Source organism: Staurois parvus, unplaced genomic scaffold (assembly GCF_062004578.1).
Source record: "Staurois parvus isolate SC_StPar_1 unplaced genomic scaffold, SC_StPar_1.0 ptg000066l, whole genome shotgun sequence".
Classification (NCBI taxonomy): domain Eukaryota; kingdom Metazoa; phylum Chordata; class Amphibia; order Anura; family Ranidae; genus Staurois; species Staurois parvus.
Genome location: NW_028317862.1, coordinates 1,039,253 through 1,055,902, shown reverse-complemented (window position 1 = coordinate 1,055,902; position 16,650 = coordinate 1,039,253). Strand labels below are relative to the sequence as shown.

Below are 16,650 nucleotides of genomic sequence, written 5' to 3'. Positions count from 1 at the left end.
TTGAGCGATTTGTATCTTGAAGCTCCAAAAACTCTCAAACTTAAAAAATCAATTGTTCTCTATGGTGTCTGTTCACGCTGTCAGGTGTGAACAGGCACCCTAGAGAAAGATTGATTTTTTTTTCAAATTTGAGCATTCTGGAGTTTTCGAGCTACAAATTTCTCAATTCTGAATGCAGCCTAAAGCTGGCCATATATTATACATTTTGTTAGATTTACCTTCAACTATGTGGTGCAAGGGCCTGCCTTATGGCATACAAATTAGAAGTGTTCAGGTATGAGCTCATATTATATGAAATTGTATAATATATGGCCAGCATAAAGAGGCGTTCCACCAAAAGGGGAAGTTCCACTTTAAAGACTGGTCCCTTGCTCCCCATTAAGGAATGGCACCTTTGGGGAGCGGGGGGGGGGTACCTGCTTCTACTGCAATCGTCTGGGGCAATCGGAAACGGAAGTTGTCCTCCTACCCTTCCTCCCCGAAGTCTTGTGGGACACGTGACAGGTCCCAAAAGAAAAAGGCATTCCAGAAGCGCAGCGCTGCTTGCGCATGTGCAGCGGGCACCCGGGTGTGAAGCAAGCTGTCACAGCCGGGTGCCCACACTGAAGATGCCGGCACCTAAAATACAGGACGGCCGGTGAAATGAGCTGCGCGGGATCGTGGGACAGGTAAGTGGCTGTTTTTTAAAAGTCCGCAGCTACAGTATTTGTAGCTGCTGACTTATTTTTTTAACAGAGTGAGTGGAACTCCGCTTTAAATCATTGTCATTGACCCCAGTGGATTTGCCATAGGAATACACAGACAATACACTCAACAAAAGTAAATCAGGATGCTCAGTTTACAACAGAAACTAGACTGTCGAAATAGGAGCAAGAGGTAGGAGGAGGTTATACCACTGAGATGACAGAACACAATTAAGGACAGAAGAAGTACCAAAAAGTAAAATGAATCAAATCTGCTTTGGATAATGCAACAGGTTAGCTTTTTTTTTAGACCTCTCTCCAGCAACACCAGGATTGGCAGAAAAAAAAAAGTAATTTTGTGGTGTTCAATGCAAGTATCCATAGATTTTCTATAAAGAAGAGAATGCAGGCTGTCATCACTGACCTACTTCTGAAAAGACTAGTTGCTTGGTTGTCATATTGAGCCAATGCGTTCAGTATTTAGTCTTTGATCCAGAATACGTAAGCAACAAAGCTTGAGTAAAGTCAGAACTCGTTCTGGTGGTTACTCAAAGTAATAAAACTAGAAGTAAAGCAGCATGACAGGCAATGGCACATGAACTAATTGTTTACTAAACCACTCACAGTATGCCCCAAGTGACATTTTATAAACCGTGCTGGGATAACCACTTTTTGACTAAACAGGGTTTTAAAAAGGACACCCAAACTCTGCGGCTAAGCCTGCAATCCATGCGAGTGCTGGACCACGATTCTTGCTGGCAGTTTGCAGTTTCAAGCCCAGGAAGTAAATTTGTCAGCACCTGGGCTAGTGATCCTGTGCCAAAATACATTGTGTACACAGAGAAAGTGATGTCACAAGTGACACACTTTGTCTTTTATAGAGACTACAACAGATGGCATCCAGCTTTTCCTTCCCATGCAATGGTGGTCACATTATTTTCTGTGTGCGTTACAATATAGATTTGAAAGCGGGGGGAAAAAAAAAAAAAAAGATCTCCAAAATTAAAGTGCAAACTTTCTCATTATTCTAAGTTACATAAATATAGCACGTATGCAAAATTCTTTTATTAGAAGACACTCTCAATTTCATTTTGGGCCAAATATCTGGGAATGTGCACATTACTTAACAGTTATGTTGGTGACCTAAGAAATAAGCTACATAGCAACATGATTTCTTACATGATGCAGCAGAACCAAAGCTGTACATATGCCTGAGAGTAAAGAAAATGGTCATGGCTGTGGCACATCACCAGACAACCTTGAAACAAGCAGGAGAAGCCATATTACCGGTGGACCCATAAACATATACGAGGGCTAGATGTCTATAAAGCTGTGGCTCCCCAACTGGCTAATGGTTTGCCTGGACTCCTGCCATATTATAGTGATGTGTGCCATGAGATCTGTGCAGCCTGACTTTTTGGATACACATAACAGAGTGTAGTGCAGGAAAGGGAAAATCCAAAGACCATTAAGTTCTTATTCCATGATTCAGTTTTATCTTAGGCCAATGTTTTTTTTAAATAATGAAGTATGGTGAATTCCCATAAGTTCCATTAACCATAATGAAAGAGGAACTTCTCCCGGCTTTAAAAATGAAATTAAAGGATAAGCTCACTGTTCGTAACATGCTACATCTATATTTAAGGTGTAAAAGGCAACGTTACTGACTGAGCAGCCCCAAGTCCCCATTGTGACAGGGATCTTCTAACCTGCACCCACTGTCAAAATTTTAAAACCTGCAGCCATACGAGGCTCCACCCACCCAGCCGCATGATCCAGAGAGTTCTGTAAATGGGAGAACAACTACTGTCAACCATTGCATCTGACAGCTTGTAGTTCTCAAACTATCATGGTGCTGATGAGCACTCTAGGTAGTTGATGGATTTTTCCCGTCATTCACCAACTGCCTGTCTGTATGAGGTATGGGCAGACAGCTACACTGACAGTCTGTAGGAGCCTGAGGCAGCACCCGCGAACTGCTGATCATGGGTGCAATGCTTTACAGGCTCCTAATAAAATAATAAACAGACATTTTTTAACCTGCAAAAGGAGGTGCATTTATTTATTTTTTTAAAGGTGAACCTATCCTTTAAGGCACCTTTTAAAAAGTATCTATGTCTTCTTTCTATGCTGCAAACAGTTACAAGCAGACCCTGGCTAACCTCTTCTCCCACACTATTTTCATCCTACAGTTCCCGCACCGCCAACTTCCTCTTGTACATCAGGGGCCAGCTGTCTCTCCCAGGTTCTTGCAGCTAACCCTCTGATGATGAAGTGCAGCACATGCACATCTGTTGTAGATTGCCCTGAACCCTCCTGTGGCAGGTTTACCTAAGCGTCTGAGGAGTCTGTGTGCAGCTATTTGCGATTGTGTAACGTGATGGGGGAAAGTACAATATTAGACAAAGCAGACAAGGAGAGAGAAGGTCCACTTTAAGGGAGAGTAAGCAAAAGTTAAGGGGACAAAAATATTATAATTCACTTTGACTACACAGGATTTGCTACATTAATCTTTGCTTGTAATTTCTAGGGAGAATATAACATTTTGACCATTTGACAGTTTTTAAACACTGCCCCTGGTGATCATCTCCGTCAGGAGAAAGAACTTTAATATTGATTTTGACCTAGGTTAGACTTGACCTATTTACCTTAACAGAAAAGGAATTGTTAAGTGATACAGATTTACTAGGCAAGAGACACAGTATGGGAGAAGAAATCTCTAGAATAATGTCTGAATCATACTTTTATTTATGCAGGACACAGAAATAAAATGAAATCTTAGGTTTACAGAAAATGGGGGGGGGGGGGATTTTTTCTACATACTTACCTGTAAAATCCATTTCTTGGAGTACATCACAGGACACAGAGCAGGCTATTTATGACTAGGTGTGTTATATGCCACCTATTGGTGAATGGACACTGGATGACCAATCAGAGAGGAAGTCCTCCCCTATATATCTCCCCCTACACAAGAAGAACTTCAGTTTTTGTAGCAAGCAATGAAATTCCACAAAGGGGAGGGACTTCTGTGTCCTGTGATGTACTCCAAGAAATGGATTTTACAGGCAAGTATGTAGAAACAAAACCCAGTTTTCTTTATCGTACATCACAAGACACAGAACAGGCTATTCATAACTATGTGGGATGTCCCAAAGCAATAAAAAAAATTTAGAGGATAGGGTGACACCATGATGGGCACCTTCAATCCCTCAGGACCTACTCAGCTGTCTGTAAAACACTGCGACCAAAGGCCAAATCCTCTGCGGCTCTGCTATCCACCTGGTAGAACCTTGTGAATGTGTGAACCGAAGACCATGTAGCAGCCTTGCAAACCCGAGCCACTAAAGCCTGATGGCGGATTGTCCTAGATGCCCCCCACACTCCTGGTAGAGTGTGTCTTCACCCGAAAGGGTGGGACCGTATCTTTTAAACCATAGGTCTGAATGATCAATTTGCGGATCCAATGTGAAATAGTCAACTTAGATGCCGCCTGCTGCTTCCTAGGCCCCTCTGGCAGGACGAACAGAGCATCTGACCGCCTGACCTTACAGCACGTACTACATCCAAGGTATGCAGAGATCTTTCTCTTGCTGACTGAGGCCTTGGAAAGAATGAAGGCAGAATGATGTCCTAATTGAAATGAAAACTAGAAACCACCTTTGATATATATATGAAAAGAAAAGAAAAAAAAAAAAAAAAAAAGTCGGTTGAGGTAGCAACACCACCGTATCATACAAAACCAGAAATGATTCTCTGCAAGAAAGAGCTGCCAGCTCAGACACCCTTCTTGCAGAAGCGATTGCCACTAGAAAAAAAAACCTAATGAGTCAACAGGACCAGTGGAATCTCTCCAATAGGTTCAAATGGTGGTTTTTGCAAAACTTCCAAAATCAAGTTCAGGTCTCAAGGACACAAAGGTAACCTGATAGGAGGAGTAATAAGCATTACTGAGACACAATGGGCCTCTGGGAAAAAACAGCTAATGCTGAAACCTGATCCTTAATGGTACCAACAGCCAATACCTTCTCCAACCTTGTCTGAACAAACATCAGAATCCTACCAATCACATACTTTCGTGGGTGCCATTTCTGGACCTCAAACCAGGAAATGTAAGCCTTCCAAGTTCTGTAATCAATGTTCCTACAGACTACCTTTCTAGCCCCCAACATGATGGTGGTGACAGAATCCAATACTCCCTTATCCTTCAGGATCTGGGTTTCAATAGTCATGCCTTCAAATTTAGCAACTGTAAAGCTGGGTGCAATATAGGACCTTGAGAGAGCAAGTCTGGCCGACACGGCAAGGACCACAGCCCATCTAGTGCCATCTTTACTATGTCAGCGTACTAGGCCCTCTTGGGCCAGGCCGGGGCAATCAGTATCACTGGAATAGACTCCTGCCGAATCCTGCGTAAAAGACGTGACAGCAGCTGAATAGGAGAAAAGGCATAAATCAGTGAAAACTGGTTCCAAAGAAGTACTGAGGCATCTACACCTGCTGCGCGACGGTGCCTTACACTTGTCACAAAAAGACCGACCTTGCCATTGAATCTTGATGCAAACAGATCTACTTGGGGCATATCTCTGTCCAGGTCAGAATGTAATTCACCTTCTCCTAAGCCCCTAAAATCCTGGTACCGCCCTGGTGGTTGATGTATGACACTGCTGTGGCATTGTTGGGACAGAATCCTTACAGACCAACCCTGAAGCCTGGATGTCCAATACCTCAGTCAGCCTCACTGCCCAAAGTTCCTGGACACTGATGGGTAGAACCCTTTCCCATGGAAGCCATGTTCTCTAAACTGTGGCCTCCTCCAGGACAAACCTGAAATTCTAGCCTGTACCACAGAGAAATCGTGGAAATTACTCACTTGTCTTAGATTAGAGCCCTCCAGGTAGCAATAAAATTGAAGTCTTCAAAAGCTTACAACACCTGGTATACCCAGACAGTCTCTCCTCCAAGTAGTAACCATGGCTTGACCCCGATTATATTCAAAGATCAGACGAGATCAGGCACGTACAAGGTAAGGCGGCCACAGTCCATTGCAGCTGCACCACCAGAAATAGCTGCAATGCCAGGCAAACAGTGGCCCAGATGCCCATGGGTTATCATGAAATGTGAACACTGCCAGATTTACCCCCCAAACCCCCCCCCCCCCCCCCCAGTCCACTGGACCCGAGGGCAGTGTACCTACCTCTCTGCTGGCTACCTTTTTTGGAACCCTTTAAGTAAAGAAAAGGCAGCAACAATTTTGTCACCTAACTATGCAGTCCCGCAGAGATATATGGCCATAGCTATCTATACACACACACACACACACACACACACACACACACACACACATGGCTGGAGGAGAGAACTGCAGCACAAAACTCCTTTAGAGACACATACAGCATGGCCTGGCCAGACGAACAGCAGATTGCCCCCAGTGGCCACCGGAGAATGACAAAAACAATCAGATTTTTCAAATAAATAATTAAAAAAAGAAAAAAAAAAAAAACTTACCATTCCCGTCGCAGGACCCTGAATCATAATAGGAGTCTAACCTTCACCCATCATGGCGGGCTTTGTCATGCAGACCTTCAAGGACTTGGTCCCCATAATGTGGGGCCACTGCCTCGGTCCTATACAGCACCCCGCCAGAAAGCCCCTTGGTCAGATTATACTGCACTGGGTTCCGTTATGCATGGGCCAGTGCCGTAAGGCTGCAGTACAGGCAAAACCCATAGGATTCTTCTCCTTTTCCAGTGAGGCTCGGGTACCATCCATATTGACTAACAGCTTTCTGAATGGATCCGATTAAAGTGATTTTCGAATGCAGGGGTCTCCAAACTGCAGCCCAAGGCCCGGATGTGGCCATTTGCTTGCCTTTATCTGGCCCTTGGGTCATTATTCCTCCCGCTGACACCAACAATGGGGTACTATTCCTCCCACTGACACCAAAGACAGAATTAGTTCTCCCGCTGACACGGGGCACTATTCCCCCCGCCAACACCAATGATGGGGCACTATTCCACCCGCCAACAATGGGGCACTATTCCACCCGCCGACACCAGAGACAGGGAATTAATTCTCCAGCTGACACCAATGATGAGGCACTATTCACCTAAGGTGGCATATAACCCAAATAGTCATAAATAGCCTGCTCTGTGTCCCGTGTACAATAAAGGGAGAAAAAAAAAAGTTAAATTGGATTTAATGCGATAGTAAACTCCACTTTTTATCTCATACCTACAGGTAAACCTATATTATGGCTTACCTGTAGATACAGCGAATATTTCCTAAACGTGCACCATTTAGGAGATATTTACTTGTGTAGCAGCCAGTGTCTATTAAGAGAGCTGTGCCGCAACCATGACTCCTGCGTGCAAGTGACTTCATCATGGCTTGGCCATTCAAACATCTGGAACCCACAAACCTGGAAGACTAGGTGAAGATGGAATCCCTGTCAGCGGCCAAAGCACACTGCTGGGGGTTTACTTTTTTTTAGGCATGTCTGTCATAATGTGCTGGTATGTGGCACATACTAGCACATTATGACATGAGCCTGCAGACGGGGGAAATGTTGTGGTTTTTTAACGCCATTTGCTACCACTTTAATAGTAATATCTCTTGTTCTTCTAGCTCCTGAATTAATTGAAATCTTCCTCCATCAACATCTCCCTTCCTTCCCTACCCCTGCTGCCAGTCTTCCAATGCAGCAGTGGTTATTGCAGCCAATGGACCTCATCAAGAACCAGCACACCAGAAAATGGCAGGAGTAGGGTGTGATGGAGGAATATTTGAAGAGCACAACAGGCTAAAGTCCCTTGTGGGTTTTTTTTTTAATTTTTAATTAAATGTACACTTTAACAGGTTTGTGGTTATCAAATACTAACATTTTATCGAACTTACCTGTTCTTCTGCTATTCTTGAAGTATTCTGAAGCTTTAGTATAGTCTTGTTAAAAGCTCTCTGCATTTCTTCCATTTGTTTCCGGTACCTTTATAATAAGTAATTTGTTAAAAACATTTTAAAGCTAGCTCTGACAGAAAGAAAATTTTACAAATGCATTGAAGAACAGTGAGTTACATGCCAGTTTATGTGAATTACTTTCATTTGTCCCGTAATGCCTGCATCATTTTTCCCACTGAATGCTATAGTTACATAGTCAGTCTGGCTGAAAAAAGAATAAAAGTCCATCCAGTTCAACCATAAAATAAAAAAATAAAAAAAAAGGTTATAATTCTACACCCACAGCTGATCCAGAGGCAGGCAAAAAAAACAGCAAATCATTATCCAATTTGCTCCTGCAAGGGAAAAAACTCCTTCTTGATCCCCCGAGAGGCAATTGGATATTCCCTGGATCAACTTTACCTATAAATAGTAACCAGTTATTTTCTGTGTATCTAAGAAAGAATCCAGGCCTTTTTAAAGCAATTCACTGAGCTGGCCAGAACCAACTCTTGACGGAGTCTATTCCACATTTCACAGCTCTGTGAAGAAACCTGTTTGGAGATTACATTTCTTTTCCTCCAGGTGTAAAGAGTGCCCCCTTGTCCTCTGATGACCTCAGGGTGAATAACTCTACACCGAGTTCACTATATGAACCACTGATGTATTTATACACGTTGATCATATCCCCCTTAATCTCCTTCTCAAGAGAGAATTAATTCAGTTCCTCTAATCTTTCCTCATAGTTGATCTCCTCCATGCCTTTTATCAGTTTGGTTGCCCTTCTTTGTACTTTCTCCAGTTCCCCAATGTTCTTTTTGTGAATTGGTGCCAAAAATTGAACTGAATATTTCAGATGAGGTATAACTAATGATTTGAACAGGAGTAGAATGATCTCTCTCTCTCTCTCTCTCATCTATACCTCTAATACAAGAGAGGATTTTTCTCACTTTAGAAACTGCAGCTTGGCATTGAATGCTGTTACTTATATTATCAGAACTTTAATTTAAACTCCAGTTCTTCCCATTCGTGGCAAACAACAACAGGTTTGCTGTGGTCCCAACCTCTCCCCAGCGTAATTTTCCTTTTACCCCCTTAGCACCTTGGGATGTTTTCTTCTTGGCCAGTCACAAAACAACGCCTGGGGCTGTGTGCTTTGTAAACGACCTGGGGGAGAGGGACATATAACTGTATTAATGGGGCCCATAAGTCATACACTGCTTACATCAGAGTGGCCCACAAAAACAGCAGAAGGTGCATTTCCCTACGGTGTGTAAACAAGTTAATTCCACTACTGTAAAGGAAAGCCAGCATAGTAGAGGGATACTTTTGAGGAAACCAATTATATAAGAATGGTGAGTTTATGGTGCTTGGAGTTGGGCTTTAAGTCTTTCAGATGAAATGTAATAAATTACTCTACTTATCAAGAAAGAGTCTAAAGTGGGGTACACACCATGAGAAAATCTTAAGAAAAATTGTGTACGAGGAATGACCTTTCAATTTTCAGAGTGTGTACACAACTTTCGACATCCAATTCAGACTTTCCAAACAAAAATTTCAGAAGGCACAAACTCCAAAATTTCTTGTACGTGAACAGAACGATTATGGTTTAATGTGTACCATTTTCGTACGAGAAAAATCAGATACAAAAGACTGCACATGGTCATAAACAATCTATGCTATGTTTCAATGTCAAAAAAAAAAAAAAAAAAATGATTAGTCGTTCGAGAATTTTCCTATGTTGGACTTCTAAAACCATCCTTGGGTTCTACTTGCTGTAAAACACTGAGGAAAACTGGACTTTAAAGGTGTACAAGTTGACAAAAAGCAATCTTTGTCCCAATGAATAAAGCAGAATAGAAAATAACGGTCCCTCATTCATTAGGCAGGGGCATGGCTTACCTCTGACTAAGCTCTTCCAGATAGCGGCTGCTTAGAGACATGTTAACTTCAAGAGCTTTAATGCGATTATTGAGACGCATAAAGACAGATTCCTTCTGGTTAGAACCATGAACCTGATTTCCATTTGTATAGCCCAGATCTGTAGCGTTCTGTAATTCAGCATAGAAATCAGTAGTAATTCTGTGCAAGTTCCCACTAATAGAGACATCCTCTGTAACTTGTTCATCCTCTTTTTTGTCTACAGAAGGTGGATTCTCAACAGGCTGACTCACTGCAAGTTTTGGGGTTTCTTTTATTTCCAAATCACTCTCTACAGTTAGAGTAGCTTCCTGAACTGGCAGGCTTTCCGTTGGTTTAATAATGTTGGGGTAATCGGCAGCTTCTTTGACCAAGCGGTCATTGACATCTGGTAAAGTACTGGACTCTGGGTTTACAGTTTGTTTCTCTGCATAAATCAAAGTCTCGCTGATTTTCACCTCGTTTGTTTGTTCTGGTACAACCTCTGGTGAAAGAGAACTAAGATTTGGGCTCTGTATGGTTTTAGTTGCCTCTGAAATGGATGCAACTGATGATAGTTTAACATCTGCGGTCATGTGTTCAGCAACCGACTGAGATATGGCCTGAGTGTGACTAGGTTCTAAGGTGACAGAGTTTAAATTATCAGTTTGTAAAACATCTCCTGGATTCACCAAAATAAAGTCTGTTGTGGCCTCTTCAATTTTTTTGGTCTCAGATGGTTCGGCTGGGACCATTGTAGCAGTTGGACTTTCCAAAGTTTGCTGCGTCGACTGAGATTCATTCTCCTCCTTGCGCTTATATTCATGTGTTTTACTACGTTGCCTGTGAATGGCCACAATAGCTGAACACCACTTATAAATATATTCAGAAAAACTGGAGATACAGCAGATAGTTGCTAGTTCACCACAATAAATCTGTGTCTCAAACTCAAACCAGGACTCTTTTTCTTCTTCCTGATCATCAGTACCCAAGAGAGTAACAGTTGACTGACTAGGCTGTTCCTCTTCTTCTTCTTGTACTAGCTGGACAATGGGATTTTCTTTCTGCATTTCTGGTTCAGATACAGATTCCGTAGGTAGTGCAACGCTTTCTGTTTCCATCCTGTAAAAGTACAATGTAAATGAATAACGCAATATAGTTTTCAGATTAAATGTAAATTAAAAAAGTATGCACTATTCTAAAACACAATCAGCAATATAAAATAACCAGTCAATAGCGTTTTAAAAAGAAAACTCTTTTCACAATAAAATTATAATACTATTATACTGAATATAACTACAGTGGGGATCGAAAGTTTGGGCACCCCAGCTAAAAATTTGTATTAATGTGCATAAAGAAGCCAAGGAAAGATGGAAAAATCTCCAAAAGGCATCAAATTACATTTTAAACATTCTTATAATATGTCAACAAAAGTTGGATTTTATTTCCATCATTTACACTTTCAAAATAACAGAAAACAAAAAAATGGCGTCTGCAAAAGTTTAGGCACCCTGCAGAGTTAATATCTTGTACTGCCCCCTTTGGCAAGTATCACAGCTTGTAAACGCTTTTTGTAGCCAGCCAAGAGTCTTTCAGTTCTTGTTTGAGGTATCTTTGCCCATTCTTCCTTACAAAAGTCTTCCAGTTCTTTGAGATTTCTGGGCTGTCTGTCACGCACTGCTCTTTTAATGTCTATCCATAGATTTTCAATTATGTTGAGGTCAGGAGATTGTGAAGGCCATGGCAAAACCTTCAGTTTACGCCTCTTGATGTAATCCCTGTGGATTTCGAGGTGTGTATAGGATCATTATCCATTTGTAGAAGCCATCCTCTCTTTAACTTCAGCTTTTTCACAGATGGCATCAAGTTACCATCCAAAATTTGCTGAAATTTTATTGAATCCATTTTTCCTTCTACTCATGAGATGTTCCCTGTGCCACTGGCTGCAACACAACCCCAAAGCATGATTGATCCAACCCCATGCTTAACAGTTGGACAGAGGTTCTTTTCATTCAATTCTGTGCCCCTTCTTCTCCAAACGTACCTTTGCTCATTCCGGCCAAAAAGTTCAATTTTAACCTCATCGGTCCACAGAACTTGTTTCCAAAATGCATCAGGCTTGTCTATATGTTCATTTGCAAAGTTCAAACAATGATTTTTGTGGTGAGGATGTAGAAGAGGTTTTCTTCTGATGACTCTTCCATGAAGACCATATTTGTACAAGTATCTCTTTATAGTGGAATAGTGTACCACAACTCCAGTGTCTGCCAGATCTTTCTGGAGGGATCGTGCAGTCAAACGTGGGTTTTGAATTGTTTTTCTCACAATCCTGCGAGCTGTTCTGTCTGATATTTTTGTTGGTCTTCCAGATCTTGCTTTAACTTCCACTGTTCCTGATGACTGCCATTTCTTAATTACATTCCGAACAGAGGATACTGACATCTGAAATTGCTTTGCTATCTTCTTATAGCCTTCTCCAGCTTTGTGAGCGTCAACTATTTTTAGTTTCAGTTTTCTAGACAACTGCTTAGAAGAACCCATGGTGCTGATTGTTGGGGCAAGGTCAGATGAGTCTGGGCATTTAAAACCTTTGAGATTGACATCACCTGGGCTTCCCAGACGATGATTGAGAACAATCCATGACACTGGCAGGTCTCAGCTTGGCAAAGGGGGCAGTGCATGCTATAAATTCTGCAGGGTGCCCAAACTTTTGCAGACGCCATTTTTTTGTTTTCTGTTATTTTGAAAGTGTAAATGATGGAAATAAAATCTAACTTTTGTTGACATATTATAAGAATGTCTAATCTGTAATTTGATGCCTTTTGGAGATTTTTCCATCTTTCCTTGGCTTCTTTATGCACATTAATACAAATTTTTAGCTGGGGTGCCCAAACTTTCGATCCCCACTGTATATACTGTATATTTACTACAAAAGCATCTTTGGCAATCCAATCTAATTAAAAACATTGCCTTTCTATCCTAATCTGCTAAAATTGTATATAACTGCCAAAACATTTAAACACTGCTTTTATACAAATGTGGGAAGCAAATGGTTTCTTTGTGTTTGGCTCACTACTTTCCCCAGAAATCAGCACAGAGCTTGAAGTGAAATGAAAGGAATTTAACAGTAGTTTGATTTTTAAAATACTTTCCATGATAAGTCACAATTGAAGGGGCATACAGCCTGCACCCAGTAGTATATTTTGGTTCTCGGGAACCACTGAGCTGCCCTGCTCTGACAACCGCTCACACCTGTGTGTCCCTTCTGCCTGGGGGCGGTGCCACCTCCCTGCAAAATGCCGCCCAAGGCAAATGCCTTGTTTGCCTCATGGTAGAAACGCCCCTGCCTGCACCTATCATTGGCAAGGCAAATCATATTTTCACAACACAGAAAATTAAGAGTCTTCCATATAATATACATTGGTAAAACCAATATTATATAAACTGTATATAGTATATATTATATAAACTGTACACTCACATACAATTGTGCTCAAACGTTTGCATACACTTGAGAATTGGAAATATAAGTACCATTTTTAAAGACAACATGAGTGAGCAGGCAAAACACATTTCCTTTATTTCTTATAGGATTTATATTTAACTGTAGGTCATAACAGAATGGCAAAATCATAAAAGAAAACATAGTAACAAAAACGAAATGACCCCTGTTCATAAGTCTGAATAAACTTAGCTTAGTACTGTGCATTGCCCCTTTAGCATCAATATCAATGTACAGTTCTGTAATATTTATCTATGGGGCCCTGAATTCTTGCAGGTGGAATAGCTGCCCATTGGTCTTGGCAAAATGCCTCCAGGTCATGTAAAGTCTTTGGTTGTCTTGCATGAACCGCACATTTGAGATCTCCCCGGAGTTGTTCAATGATATTAAGGTTAGGTGACTGTAATGGCCAATTAGGAACCTTCACCTTTTTCTGCTGTAACTACTTGAGGGTCACTGTCGTGCTAGAAAGTCAAAGCGCGTCCAATGCGCAGCTTTCCTGCAGAAGAACGCAAATTGCCAGTATTTTCATCTTGCCATCAATTTTCACAAGATTTCCCATACCTTTATAGCTCACACCCAAAAAACATCAGTGAGCCACCACGCTTCACAGTGAGGATGTATTCTTGTTGCTATAGGCCTTGTTGACCCCTCTACAAAAATAGCACTTAAGGTTGTGTCCAAAAGCTCTATTTTGGTCTTGTCACTTCAGATTACAGTGTGCAAGAAGCTGTGAGACAGGTCAAGGTGTTGTCGGGCATATTGTAAATGGGCTTCTTTTTTTTTTTTGTGGCACCAGCGCAGTAAAGGCTTTTTTCTGGCATTCGACCATGCAGCTCATTTATTTTCGAGTATCGTCATATTACGCTCTGTCTTTTTCAAGAGCAGCCTGTATTTCTTCTGAGGTTACCTGTGGGTTTTTCTTTGTATCCTGAACAATTCCTCGGGTAGTTGTGACTGCAATCTTTCTTGGAATACCTGACCTTGGCTTGGTATCAAGAGAACCCTTGAATTTTTCACCTCTTAATAAGTGATTGAACAGTACTGACTGCCATATTCAAGGCTTTGGATATTTTTTATAACCTTTTCCATCTTTACAAAGTTCCATTTTCTCGTAACGCAGGTCTTTTGACAGTTCTTTTATGCTCCCCATGGCTCAGTATCTACGCAAGAGCTAACAAACTCATTAATTATTAAAGTGGTTGTAAAGGCTCAAGGTTTTTTACATTCATGCATTCTATGCATGCAGGTGAAAAACCTTTTCTGTGCAGCAGCTCCCCCAGCCCCCCTAATATTCACCTAAGCCCCAGCTCGATCCAGCGATGTGCACTAGAGTCTTGGCTATCCCGGGACTCCCTCTCCTCATTGGTTGAGACAAAAGCGGGAGCCATTGCCTCCCACTGCTGTCAATCACAAGAGAGAAGAGAGGGGGTGGGGTCAAGCCACGGCTTTGTGTGTGAGTACCCCCATAGCAAGCTGCTTGCTGTGGGGGCATCCAACAGGAGGGAGGGGCCAGGAGAGCTGGCAGGGGAACCGGGCTGCTCTGTGCAAGACTACTGCACACAGCAGGTAAGTATAGACATGTTAGTTATTTAACCGCTTCTGTGCTGCCCTATAGCAGAAATACCCGTGCCATCATTTGCTGCCTTGGCTGTCAATCACCGGGTCCTGGCCGGCGATTTCTCACCAGCACCCGGTGACCGCCGAAAGCATCTCCGATGGGGGAGAGATCTGTGTATAAACAATACAGATCTCTCCCTTGTCTGCTCCTGCACACTACTTTGTATGCTATGTGCTTACAGTGGAAAGCAGCACACAGGTAACCCTTTGATCGCCCCAGATGTTATCCCCTTCCTGCCCAGTGCCATTAGTACAGTGTCAGTGCTTTTTATTAGCGCTGATCACTGTATTGGTGTCTCTAGGGATGTCAGTGACACCAAGCCAGTTCCCCCCCAGTGTCAGAATGCCCGCCGCAGGCCCGCTATAAGTCACTGATCGCCGCCATTACAAAAAAAATAAATTCCAGTATATATACACATCGCCATTTGAAGACACTACAACTTTCACATAAACCAATTAATTTACATGTATTGGGATTTTTGTTTTATCTTTTAGCAAAGACATGTAGCAGAATACATTTTGGCCTAAATTTATGACGAAATTAGATTTAAAAAATTTTTTTACTGGGCATGCTTAACAGTAAAAGTCAAAAATATTGTTTTTTGCTCAAAATTGTCGGTCAAATACCACCGAAAGAGAGCTCTATTGAGGGGGGGGGGGGGTTTGAAGAACATAAATCTCATTTATGTACAACGTTGCATGACCTCGCAATTGTCAGTTAAAGGAACACAGCGCCATATCGCAAAAAAAAAAATGGCCTGGTCAAGAAGGAGGGTATATGCTCTGGAGAGCAAGTGGTTAAATAAAAGTTGTTTTTTTTTTTTTTTTGCATGATCAGTCATATTTTCACAATTCCTGTCAGGGTATGCAAACGTTTGAGCACAACTGTACGTACACACACATGCACACTATTTTACCTAACCAAACTGGCATTTAAAAAAAGAAACAAAAGCAAACTCAAACCTTAGCAAAAAGTGCACTCTATATCTGTATGACTATGCTGTATAAATGAGGTATCCCCAAATCCTAGCTATGCAACAACTTTACCTACCAAACCTAAAAACACAACTAGCTGTCAGTCCGTAAGTCTCAAGCGACCCCCTGACATGGGAAGGACCAGCATCTCTTTACCAGCATCAGCTGGTAACTCCCACTTATTTCAGACCTTATTCTTGTTATGAAAACAGCACCATCTAGTGCCTCAATAAGACAATGCAACCCACTCATGTTGGAAGAGATAAAGAGAGGGCAGGTGCCATTTTTCTGTACAGCTCAAGCATGACATTAAGGCCCGGCTCGCACCAATGCAGTTTACTTTTGAACCGTTTTTGCAATTTTTTTTGGCGTTTTGCTTTGCATTTTTACACTCACATTTTGTGTTTTTTTTCAGCATTTGGTTTTTTGTTAAGGGAGAAATGTTTTTGTTCCTGGGCAGAATAAAAATGCAAAATGAGGCAAAAGTGCACTACATGTGTTTCAGCAGCATCTCCATTGAGCTGCACTGTAGCCAAAATGCTGCTTTCTGCATTTAAAAAAAAAGTCCCTGCCCCTTTCCAAAAACACAGCAGCTGAAAAGCATAGATGTCCCATTGGAAACCATGTTAAATGGACTGTAGTGTGTTTCTGCAAAAAGCAATTAAAAAAAACACATTAGTGTAAACCAGGCCTTAAGTGGAACTTTAGTCAGAAAATTAACTCCTGTTAGATCGCTTCAGGCCTTTTGCAGGTATAGCGATGTAAAACAGAAAAAAAAAAATGCCTACACTGTTTAAAATCCAGCAATATGCGGTCTCATCCTGCTCTACACATGCTCAATTATTCTATTTTTTGCACTGTGCTAAAAATCAGAGGCACTAGAGGCCGATCTGCTAACAGAATAATGATTTACCACTGCACAGGAGCTCTGGGCTTCAGCAAAATGGCAGCCACTAGCAAGAAGAAACAGGAGAATTTCTGGAGGCAAATTGCAGCACATACTAATTTTGGTAGCATAATTATTAATGTGGAATGTGT

General features: G+C 41.7%; 1 protein-coding gene across 2 annotated transcripts in view; it reads right to left on the bottom strand.

Moving 5' to 3' along the window:
- The window catches only part of SUCO (SUN domain containing ossification factor), a 139,904-nt gene that overhangs the window by 19,692 nt on the left and 103,562 nt on the right, over positions 1-16,650 (bottom strand). For both annotated transcript variants that reach the window (XM_089668878.1, XM_089668879.1), the window contains 2 exons: positions 9,519-10,637; positions 7,578-7,665 (listed from right to left, as the gene is read on the bottom strand). In XM_089668878.1, the coding sequence (XP_089525004.1) occupies positions 7,578-7,665; positions 9,519-10,637 (1,207 nt within the window). The remainder of the gene's footprint in view (positions 1-7,577; positions 7,666-9,518; positions 10,638-16,650) is intronic.